The 12,320-nt window shown below is 38.0% G+C and overlaps 1 protein-coding gene across 1 annotated transcript in view; it reads right to left on the bottom strand.

The window, feature by feature from the left end:
* The window catches only part of LOC133623869 (pleckstrin homology domain-containing family G member 1), a 94,134-nt gene that overhangs the window by 35,733 nt on the left and 46,081 nt on the right, over positions 1-12,320 (bottom strand). Inside the window, exon 4 of the mRNA XM_061987331.2 lies at positions 11,829-11,898. Coding sequence (XP_061843315.2) covers positions 11,829-11,898 — 70 coding nt within the window. The remainder of the gene's footprint in view (positions 1-11,828; positions 11,899-12,320) is intronic.

Below are 12,320 nucleotides of genomic sequence, written 5' to 3'. Positions count from 1 at the left end.
TTTTTGCATTTTTTTTAAAACACTATAGAGTGCTTTTGTGTAAGCAAACTCTTCTACAAAACCCAAAACCGTTGTGTAAATGGTAAATAAAAAAGGAATACAATGATTTGCAAATCCTTTTCAACTTGTAATCATTTCAATAGATTGCAAAGACAAGATATTTAACGTTCCAACTGAGAAACTTAATTTTTTTTTGGCAAATAATCATTAACTTAGAATTTAATGGCAGCAACACACTGCAAAAAAGTTGTCACAGGGGCATTTTTACCACTGTGTTACATGGCCTTTCCTGTTAACAACACTCAGTAAACGTTTGGGAACTGAGGAGACCAATTTTAAAGTTAAAGTTAAAGTACCAATGATTGTCACACACACACTAGGTGTGGTGAAATTTGTACTCTGCATTTGACCCATCCCCTTGATCACCCCCTGGGAGGTGAGGGGAGCAGTGGGCAGCAGCGGTGCCGCCCCCGGGAATCATTTTGGTGATTTAACCCCCAATTCCAACCCTTGATGCTGAGTGCCAAGCAGGAAGGTAATGGATCCCATTTTTATAGTCTTTGGTATGACTCGGCCGGGGTTTGAACTCACAACCTACCGATCTCAGGGCGGACACTCTAACCACTAGGCCACTGAGTAGGTTTTTGAAGCTTTTCAGGTGGAATTCTTTCCCGTTCTTGCTTGATGTACAGCTTAAGTTGTTCAACAGTCCGGGGTCTCCACTGTAGTATTTTAGGCTTCGTAATGCGCCACACATTTTCAATGGGAGACAGGTCTGAACTACAGACAGGCCAGTCTAGTACCCGCACTCTTTTACTATGAAGCCACGCTGTTGTAACACGTGCAGAATGTGGCTTGGCATTGTCTGGCTGAAATAAGCAGCGGCGTCCATGAAAAAGACGTTGCTTGGATGGCAACATATGTTGCGCAGTTGGGAGAGTGGCTGTGCCAGCAACCTGAGGGTTCCTGGTTCAATCCCCATCTTCTACCATCCCAGTCACGTCCGTTGTGTCCTTGAGCAAAACACTTCACCCTTGCTCCTGATGGGTCCTGGTTAGCGCCTTGCATGGCAGCTCCCGTGTGTGTGTGTGAATGGGTGAATGTGGAAATAGTGTCAAAGCGCTTTGAGTTCCTTAAAAAGGTAGAAAAGCGCTATACAAGTATAACCCATTTACTATTTACCATTTACCAAAACCTGTATGTACCTTTTAGCATTAATAGTGCCTTCACAGATGTGTAAGTTACCCATGCCTTGGCCACTAATATACCCCCATACCATCACAGATGCTGGCTTTTGAACTTTGCGCCTATACCAGTCCGGATGGTTCTTTTCCTCTTTGGTCCAGAGGACATGACGTCCACAGTTTCCAAAAACAATTTGAAATGTGGACTCGTCAGACCACAGAACACTTTTCCACTTTGCATCAGTCCATCTTAGATGAGCTGTGGCCCAGCGAAGCCAGGGGCGTTTCTGGGTGTTGTTGATAAATGGTTGTCAAGGGCATTGCCGCTTACTTGCAGTTATTTTTCCAGATTCTGAACCTTTTGATGATACTACGGACCGTAGATGGTGAAATCCCTCAATTCCTTGCAATAGCTCATTGAGAAATGTTGTTCTTAAACTGTTGAACAATTTGCTCACGCATTTGTAAACAAAGTGGTGAGTTTTGCCACTTGTGCCAGCTTTTTTGAAACATGTTGCAGGCATCAAATTCCAAATGAGCTATTATTTACAAAAAAAGACAAAGTTTACCAGTTTGAACGTTAAGTATCTTGTCTTTGCAGTCTATTCAATTAAATATAAGTTGAAAAGGATTTGCAAATGATTTCATTCTGTTTTTATTTACGATTTACACAACGTGCCAACTTCGCTGGTTTTGGGTTTTGTAATCCTGAACTGCTGCATGCACAAAAAAGAGTGAACATTTGTCAAAACATGCACCCCTACTGTGTTGCCTGTGTTTTTTTTGGTTTGTTTTTGATGAAAACACCACATGGTGGCGGTGTTATGAAACCCCAAAGTTTGTCCCGAAATGTTGAATTGACTTGAAATTTTTGACACAGTTCAATGTGCTCTACATAAGTACCCAAGGTGGTTAAGCCCAATCACCACGAAATATGTTCTGACAAGCAGATGTGTGCAGATTAAACATAATTGGCAGAAAAAGATGGCAAAACGTCTTTAGCCAAATTACTATAGAATGTTACGACAAAATAGTCATAGAGTTTACTCAATTTAACAATCTATGACTAATAGGCATTATCTTCTGGAGGAAACTAAATCCTTTGGTATTTACTTCTAAGCTTCCAAATAGATGTATTTTGCATCCATGCAAGTGACCAACGTCTGTGATGGTTCATTTTAGTGTGTTTTGTTGACAGATTTTGTATTGTGTTTTTGCACTGCACTAAAATTAGCATCTGATATTATATTTCAATTCATTCTACTCTATAATCCATTCCTGTTTACCGTATTTTTCGGATTATAAATCGCTCCGGAGTATAAATCGTACCGGCCGAAAATGCATAATAAAGAAGGAAAAAACATATAAATCGCACCAGAGTATAAGTCGCATTTTTTGGGGAAATTTATTTGATAAAATTCAACACCAAGAATAGACATTTGAAAGGCAATTTTAAATAAATAAATAAAAAAGTGAACAACAGGCTGAATAAGTGTACGTTATATGAGGCATAAATAACCAACTGAGAACGTGCCTGGTATGTTAACGTAACATATTATGGTAAGAGTCATTTAAATAACTATAACATATAGAACATTCTATACTTTTACCAAACAATCTGTCACTCCTAATCGCTAAATCCGATGAAATCTTCTCCCTCTGTGTCGCTTCTAAACAACTCTGCCAACTCCAAAGGTAGACAATGCACCGCTTCCTCTTCTATCGGTACGTCGAGTCCAGTGGTTCTTAACCTGGGTTCGATCGAACCCTAAGGGTTCGGTGAGTCGGCCTCAGGGGTTCGGCAGAGGTCAAGACAAACCCGACTCATCGTGTAAATACGAACTTCTCCCTATTGGTGTATTACGGATACGGCAACAGCTGACTGGTTTGCAGGTGTGTAATTTGTTGTGAGTTTATGCACTGTGTTGGTTTTGTTGTTTGAACAAGGTGATGTTCATGCACGGTTCATTTTATGCACCAGTAAAAAAACATGGTAACACTTTAGTATGGGGAACATATTCACCATTAATTAGTTGCTTATTAACATGCAAATTAGTAACATATTGGCTCTTAACTAGTTATTATTAAGTACTTATTAATGCCTTATTCGGCATGGCCTTATTATAACCCTAACCCTCTAACCCTGAACCTAACCCTAACCAAATAACTCTAAATTAAGTCTTTATTACTTAGAATATATTCCCCTAGTGTTCAAATAACTCTAAATTAAGTCGTTCTTACTTAGAATATGTTCCCCATACTAAAGTGTTACCAAAAACATATAACTTTGTCTTGAATTTGAAAAAAAAAACATTTTATTTTTCACTAAAGAAGGGTTCGGTGAATGCGCATATGAAACTGGTGGGGTTCGGTACCTCCAACAAGGTTTAGAACCACTGGTCTAGTCTCTTACGTGAATGAGATAAATAATATTATTTGATATTTTACGGTAATGTGTTAATAATTTCACACATAAGTCGCTCCAGAGTATAAATCGGTCCCCCGGCCAAACTATGAAAAAAACTGCGATTTATAATCCGAAAAATACGGTATAACCCACTGTATTTATATCTTATTCCAGTGATTCTCAAACTTTTTTCATCAAGTGCCACCTAAGAAAAAAGTTGGCTTCCCAAGCACCACCATGATGACCAACATTAAAATACACACAGGCCAAATACAGTAGGCCTTGGAGGTCGGCAAGCCGCATGCGGCTCTTTAGCGCATCTCTAGTGGCCTTTTGTTTTTAATATGGTTTCTGTGGGAGGACAAACGTGACACAAACCTTCCTATTTGTTAGAAATCCCACTGTTTATATTAGACATGCTTCACTGATGAGAGGATTTGGCAAGCGCTGTTTTGTCCTACTAGTTTCGTCGGTCCTTGAACTCACCGTGGTTTGTTTACATGTACAACTTTCTCTGACGCTGTCTTTGTCTCATTTTGTCCACCAAACTTTTTATGCTGTGCGTGAATGCACAAAGGTGAGCTTTGTTGATGTTATTGGAGTTCTAATCAGGCATATTTGGTCACTGCATGACTGCAAGCTAATTGATGCTAACATGCTATTTAGGCTAGCTGTATGTAAATTTTGCATCATAATGCCTCCTTGTAGGTATATTTGAGGTCATTTAATTTCCTTTAATTATGTCATCTGTGTATTTAATTTATATTTGCATGTCTCATGACATTATCTGTATGTAATATTGGCTGCATTTCTCATAGTTGTTTGTGCACCATGTTGTTCCAGACCACAGCAAACGTTACCTAGCTTGCAAAGATTGTAATAAATCCATTAGAAGAAGACAGCCTGCTCTTTCCTTTAACTTGGACACACACATCTACACTTTTGGCCATTCTGAGCCACTAATTTCCAGGAGTTATCTCACTCTCTGAGAAATGTTACTAATGTTTCCCAATGCTGTAAAAATGTGTAGAATAAATATTAAATTTAAACATTTCTGTCAACGAAGATTTGCCTCAGCTTGCGACACATAGTCATTTTGACAGTAGGCTATTATAGCTAATATAGACACTAACATGTGTTGCCTTCGTTATAACACTTATATTAGACTTTTAAAGTCATTTTGATAGTAGGCTAATTTAGCTGAAAACTTACATCATGTGTTGCCTTCTTTATAACACTTATATAAGACTTTTAAAGTAATATTGATAGTAGGCTAATATAGCTAATATAGACACTTACATCATGTGTTGCCTTCATTATAACTTATATAATACATTTACAGTAATTTTGATATTAGGCTAATCTAGCTAATATAGACACTTACATCATGTGTTGCCTTCATTATAACACTTATATAAGACTTGTATTTAAAGTCATTTTAATAGTAGGCTAATATAGCTAATATAGACACTTACATCATGCATTGCCTTCTATACAACACTTATATAAGACTTTTAAGGTCATTTTGATAGTAGGCTAATGTAGCTAATATAGACACTTACATCATGTGTTGCCTTCATTATAACACTTATATTATACTTTTAAAGTCATTTTGATAGTAGGCTAATATACCTAATATAGACACTTACATCATGTGTTGCCTTCATTATAACACTTATATAAGACATTTAAAGTCATTTTGATAGTAGGCTAATCTAGCTAATATAGACACTTACATCATGTGTTGCATTCATTATAACACTTATATAAGACATTTAAAGTCATTTTGATAGTAGGCTAATCTAGCTAATATAGGCACTTACATCATGTGTTGCCTTCATTATAACACGGATATAAGACTTTTAAAGTAATTTTAATAGTAGGCTAATATAGCTAATATAGACACTTACATCATGTGTTGCCTTCTATACAACACTTATATAAGACTTTTAAAGTCATTTTGATAGTAAGCTAATGTAGCTAATATTGACACTTTCATCATGTGTTGTCTTCATTATAGCACTTATATAAGACTTTTAAAGTCATTTTGATAGTAGGCTAATGTAGCTAATATTGACACTTTCATCATGTGTTGTCTTCATTATAGCACATATATAAGACTTTTAAAGTCATTTTGATAGTGTCAGGTTTGTCACTGACAGTTCAGTTAGGTTTTGGTTTTTCCTGTCTTTGTTTCCTGTCAGCGCTCTTATTTTGGTTATTTCCTGATTATCTCCCTGAGTGCTTTGTCCCCTCAGCTGTGGCTGATTGGCATCTGGCCACACCTGGTGTCAATCAGCCAGCTGCTATTTGAACCTGCCTTCCTCTCCAGTCAGTGCTGGATTATTGTCACTACTACCTGTCATAATACTTGTCGTTGTAGCTCTGTCTACTTTTGTTCACTCTGCTCATGTTATAGTTCCTTCGTGTCACAGTAAGTGTTTTTGTTTCTTGTCGACAGTTAGCCTTTGTGCTATTTTAGTTCATAGCCAAGTTTGTTCTCCGCCTTGTGCGCGCCTTTTGTTTGTACCCTTTTGTTTGTTTTTTTGCTATAGTGTTAAATTAAATCATGTTTTCCTGGACAAAGCCTGCCATCTACATACCTACTCAGTGGCCTAGTGGTTAGAGTGTCCGTCCTGAGATCGGTAGGTTGGGAGTTCAAATCCCGGCCGAGTCATACCAAAGACTATAAAAATGGGACCCATTACCTCCCTGCTTGGCACTCAGCATCAAGGGTTGGAATTGGGGGTTAAATCACCAAAATGATTCCCGGGCGCAGCCACCGCTGCTGCCCACTGCTCCCCTCACCTCCCAGGGGGTGATCAAGGGTGATGGGTCAAATGCAGAGAATAATTTCGCCACACCTAGTGTGTGTGTGACAATCATTGGTACTTTAACTTTAACTTTAATCTCTGCATCTTGGGGTTCGTCACCAACATACTCTGACAGATAGTAGGCTAATGTAGGTAATATAGACACTTACATCATGTGTTGTCTTCATTATAACACTTATATAACACTTTTAAAGTCATTTTAATAGTAGGCTAGTATAGCTAATACAGACACTTACATCATGTGTTGTCTTCGTTATAACACTTATATAACACTTTTAAAGTCATTTTAATAGTAGGCTAATATAGCTAATATAGACACTTAAATCATGTGTTGCCGTCATCATAACTCTCAGATTAGGCTTTTAATTTTTTTGCGGCTCCAGACAGATGTTTCTTTTGTATATTTGGTCCAATATGGCTCTTTCAACGTTTTGGGTTGCCGACCCTTGGTAGGCCTAAAATATTCATTAAAAACAAGACAGTATATTTATATATTTGTGGCCCCTGTAACACAGTTGGAACAGTAACACTGTGTTTGAATATAGCAAAATAAAACACTGTACTTTAATCAGGGGATTCTTTGGCACGTACCACAGTTTGAGAATCACTGTCCTATTCTATTTAAATTATGTTCATATAATCGTTATTGCGGTACTCACTGGGTTAAATCTGGGACCTTTTTGTGCCATCTTATGTGTCCCATGTGTGCTGGTAAGACAATAAAGTTACTGGAATACTTAAAAAGGCAAAAAATGTTTGTGGTGCCGGTGACGCAAAGAAAATATTTTGGTTTGTCATCCATGGTCAGATGGTCTCTTTGCGGCGCAGTGGCTTCAGTTTATACGGCGCGTTTTAGAGGAAATGCTGGAATGCGGCATCATGGGACATGCGAGCATTTTTATGGGAAATGGTTGGGTGAGGCATGAAAGCAAAAAAGACACAAACAAATAGCCCGTTCTTCATGTTTTGTCCAAAGTTTGTGCGTGCATGTGTCAAACTGCTGTTAGAACAGGCTGCAACAAGCGCGGTACTTTAGGAGTGTGCATGTTAGAAAAATGACACGGTGCGGGGGTGTGGCGGGGGAGTGAAGAAACAAAGTAGAATCAGTAGATTTAAGTTTTCTGGCCAAGGTTGAGCAACTGTAGTTTAGATCTGCACCAACTTGTGCAAGGACGTGAAATTAGTGACAAAAAGGAGAATTTTGTGATAAGAAATCATTTTTGAACCTTGACATTGCTTCCCTCGCTTTGTGCATTTGTTTTCACTTGATTCTTTTGTTTTCACAGGATATTTAATACTCCCATCCAAAAGCAGAAACATACACACTCTACAGCACAAGTGTCAAACTCAAGGCCCGGGGGCCAAATCTGGCCCCCCTCATTATTTTATGTGGCCCGCGAAAGGCCGGAAATAATATGCATTAATAAAATGCTTAATCTTTTCTTACTAAATAATTTGCTCTTTCCCTTTTGACATAAAAAATCATGTACTGCATGCAATTGCATATCTTTTGAAATTCAATATTATCAAATTCAAAATATTAACATTAAAAAAATGGATAGATATTGATAGTCCAACTCATACCGACTGGTACACACAAGCTATGGAGATGATATCAGTAGAAAAAAACTGCATTTAGTTTTGATAATAATGAGTCATATATTGGAATATGGGATACATTATTTACATTTGTTTTAACTATTAAATGAACCTAAAATATGACTTATTTTATCTTTGAGGAAAATATTGGACACAATGTGTTGTCAAGCTTATGAGATGCGATGCAAGTGTAAGACACTGTGACACTATTGTTCATTTTTTTAATGTTTTTATTTTATTTAAAAAAAAATGGCTGTGATGATAATGTAAATGAGGGATTTATAATCACTGCCATGTTGTAATTCTTATTAATATTGATACTGATATTGATGTTATTCATTTTTGTTTGACTACTTTTGGATTGTTTTGTGTCATGTTAGTGTCCTCTCAATTGCTCTGTTGATTGATATTCTGAATGTTGCTGGGCCGGGTTTGGTTTTGGAATTGGAATTGTGTTATTATGGTATTATTGTGTATTATTTTGTTGGATTGATTAATAAAAAAAAATGAAATAAAAAACAAATTAAATCAAAATATTATATTATCATGTATTCCAAAAATATTTTTTGGTAAAATAAAGATAAATATTGTACTTAAATATCTACTTGACTTATGATTTCAAAACAAATGATCAATCAAATTGTAGACTGTAAAATTGACAATAAATGTTACGGTTAAATTCCGAGTTTTTTATCGTAAAATCAACTTTAGTACTGTTTTTTTCCATATGCAGTAAGACACTTAAACATTAAAAAACAAACAAAAAAAGTATTAAAACAACAAGATTTTACGGTTAAAAAAAACAAAACTGGCAGCTCTGTTGCTTGAATTTTACCGCTAAAAACAGTGGTATTGTTTCTCCATTCCATTCCATTTATTCAATGTTTTTATATGCTGTAAAAAAAAACACTGCTTTTACTGTAAAATTCTGGTGACTGAGCTGCCAGTTTTTAAAGTAAAATTAAAATATTTATTTTGCAGATTATGTAAAAAAAATATTGTTAATGCATTATATATATATACATGTATATTCATATAATACTCATTGGTAAAAGCGGCCCTCTGTAACTGCGATGTGGCCCTCAATGAAAACGAGTTTGACACCCCTGCTCTACAGAATGCATATGCAAACTTTAAAGGGTTCAGATGTGCCCTCCAAGGCTACTTTAACACTGCAAATTACGATGCACAATACAGATTTTAGGTTACAATCCGATCTTTTAATGTAGTCGTACGCGTAATAAACACGCAACTTCTATTTGTGTCAAATGTGAACACAAATGGAAGCACCTGCACATATGTTTGATTGTAACGTGCATCTTAGCTATAGTTTTGGGGGTGTTGAAATCGCCATGTAAAATCACTAATGCTAATCAGTTGCACATGTAGGGGAAATCCAATGTAAATTAGCATCGAGCTAGCGCATTTTGTGAAGTAGTGCCTTACTACACATTTTGATGTTTTGTTTAGGGCGTGGAAAATTGCAGCATTACCTAGAGACAGTCTGACTGAGTGCTGCTTGAGTCACATCTGCGACCGGCCGTGATATTACGTGCCACAAAAGCGTAGAAATATGTCACTGTTATGTGTGTTTGACGGATAAATATATATATGTATATGTGTATGCATGTGTGTATGTACGTATGTTTGTACTGTATGTACGTATATGTGTGTATGTATATGTATGCCTCCTGGCCGCAGTTCTTGGTTGCCTCCTGTGTGGACTGTTGGGGCTTTTGGGGGGTGGGGTCCGCGCCCTCAATTCCTCCTAGTTGTAGTGCATACACACATATAGGACTTCAAGGGATTGTCCTGCTGAGAGGCATGGCGGGGTATGAGGAAGCCTCTATGGGGCTCCAGTCCTCCTGACTTGTCCCCTGCTCGTCCATTCCTCAATTTTAACTGCATTTTAGACACTTAGGGTTTGGGGGGCTCGGCAGGGTAGGGACCCATCACGGCCTTGATGTCCCCCAATTTTAATCGCATTATCTCCCTCACGCTACAGTACACACATCAATAGGGACTGGAGGTCGGCTGTAATTGGCTGACCTCCTAATTTTAACTGCACAGTAGACACTCTGGGGGCCTTATACACTCCCACATCACATCTCTCTGTCGTATCCCCCTCTTGTTCCCGCAATTTCCCCCTCTGTCTTCCTATTTTTGACTTTCTATCCCCTCCTGCTCCGTTCCGGCAGCGTCAAGCATTAATATAAATCCATTTAATCAAGTCAAATACAAATAAGGCAACAAGAGAAGTATCCCACACTTCTCTTTTGTAAAGTAAATCTGAACAGCAAATGTATGATTTGCCTGAGTAGTGGTCAGGACAAAAAAAAAGAAGAAATATGACACCGTTTGATTGTACATGAATTGATACCCGACATAATTTAGTCGGTGCCTATAAAGGTTTGGACCGAGATGGTCCAACAAAATCGTTTCCACTGTATATATATTTCTGTATTTTTCGGACTATAAGGCGCACTTAAAACCCTTTAATTTTCTCAAAAATCGACAGTGCCCCTTATAAACAGGTGCACCTAATGTACGGAATAATTCTGGTTATGCTTACCGACCACAATGCTATTCTATTTGGTAAATGGTGTAATGCTAAGGGTGACCAGTAGATGGCAGTCACACATAAGAGATATGTGTAAACTACAAGATGAGGCCAGTAAACAACACCAACATTTCATATGTTCCATTGAAAACATAGAACATTACACACAGCACTCAAAAATCTGTAAAAATGTTTCGTACGACTTTGGTAAGCTATGAAGCCGCACCGCTTGATGGATTGTGGGAGCATTACGGCTACCGTAGACAGACAAATTGTGCTTCAACATACAAGTATTATTATGGTGTGTGTATAAGGTAAGACATATTATCTGGCGTTTTGTCTTGCAATCTTATGCAAAAACAACTTTTCTTACCCTCTGGTACCTGATGATCTGTATTTAGGATTTGCATAAGTCCTGAAAATTTGCGCACCTCCGCCTTTGTAGTCCGTGCCGTAGTCAATAAGCTTCTTCTTTTTCTCTATCTTCTTGTTATGGGACATTCATCCTCCGCTGTTGCCATTTCTAATATAAAGTAGTGTAAAGTTCTCACTTATATCTGTCAGTAAACTTGCCATGAAAGCACTAAAACATACCGGTGTAGTGAGTTTACATTATTCACCCAAGGAACTTTAGTTATTAGAGAGTTCCGGTCGGACGCTTTTTCACGGGACACATTTCTGGCGTTGTTGTTTTGAACTAGTGAGCCACGGATGAGAAGATTCTGCTCCGTTATTGATTGAAGTAAAGTCTGAATGTCATTAAAACAGTTAGCTCCATCTTTTGACACTTCTTCCACTCCTGTCCTTGCACGCTACAGCGCTACAACGAAGATGACGGAGAAAAGACACTGTCGAAGGTGAGCCACGTAAATAAGACCCCCCCAAAACGGCGCATCCTGAAGCGACTGTCAGAAAGAGACTTGAAGATGATCTGTAAAACATCATCTATGCAACATTTTGACCAAAAAAACACCATCCCATGTTATGTAGACCACGAGGAAGTGTTTTACATTTAGAAAAAAATCATAATGTGACCCCTTTAATGCGCCTTATAATCCGGTGCGCCTTTTGTATGAAAATAGACCTGACTAGACCCGCTCATCGGCAGTGCGCCTTATAATCCGGTGCGCCCTATGGTCCGAAAAATACGGTATATATAATCGGTGACAGTCTGAACCTTAAAACTGATCATTCTAGTTCTGTTGTGTTTAATCTACATTTTTTTCTGTCATTCTGACTCTTACCTTTGATACAAAGCATTCTGCAATGGCCACAGGGTCAGCGTTGCAAGTCTCCAGGTGGTGAAGCAAGTCCCTGGAAACAAATGTGCACAAATGATTATAAACGTACCGAGCATACCGTTAAAACACATGCGTGTAAAAATGCTTTGTTTCATTGTTTCTAGCTATTGTTTTCACATTTCAGGAGGCACACAGGGAGCCTCTGAAAAACGTCCTTGAATTCAAAACTTCAGCTCCACAATGATGGAAAAAGTCCACTGGTAAAGTTATTGTTTCGTGTCTAAGACATGAGGTCACCAGGAATGCTTTAAAGCTTCCTTTAACTGGTCCAGCTTTTTTTCTCTTTGTTTTGGTGCATGACAGTTGACAAATGAATGGCTGAGAGTGTATATTTGTGTCCAAAGACCACCATGATGAGGAACCAGCCTTCAAACCACACAAACACAACTTAGAGCAGGGACAGAGGAGGCAAATATGCAGACGGGGACACACACC

The sequence above is a fragment of the Nerophis lumbriciformis genome, linkage group LG26 (assembly GCF_033978685.3).
Source record: "Nerophis lumbriciformis linkage group LG26, RoL_Nlum_v2.1, whole genome shotgun sequence".
Classification (NCBI taxonomy): domain Eukaryota; kingdom Metazoa; phylum Chordata; class Actinopteri; order Syngnathiformes; family Syngnathidae; genus Nerophis; species Nerophis lumbriciformis.
The sequence above is the reverse complement of the archived record's forward strand: the minus strand, read 5'-3'. Positions and strand labels throughout refer to the sequence as shown.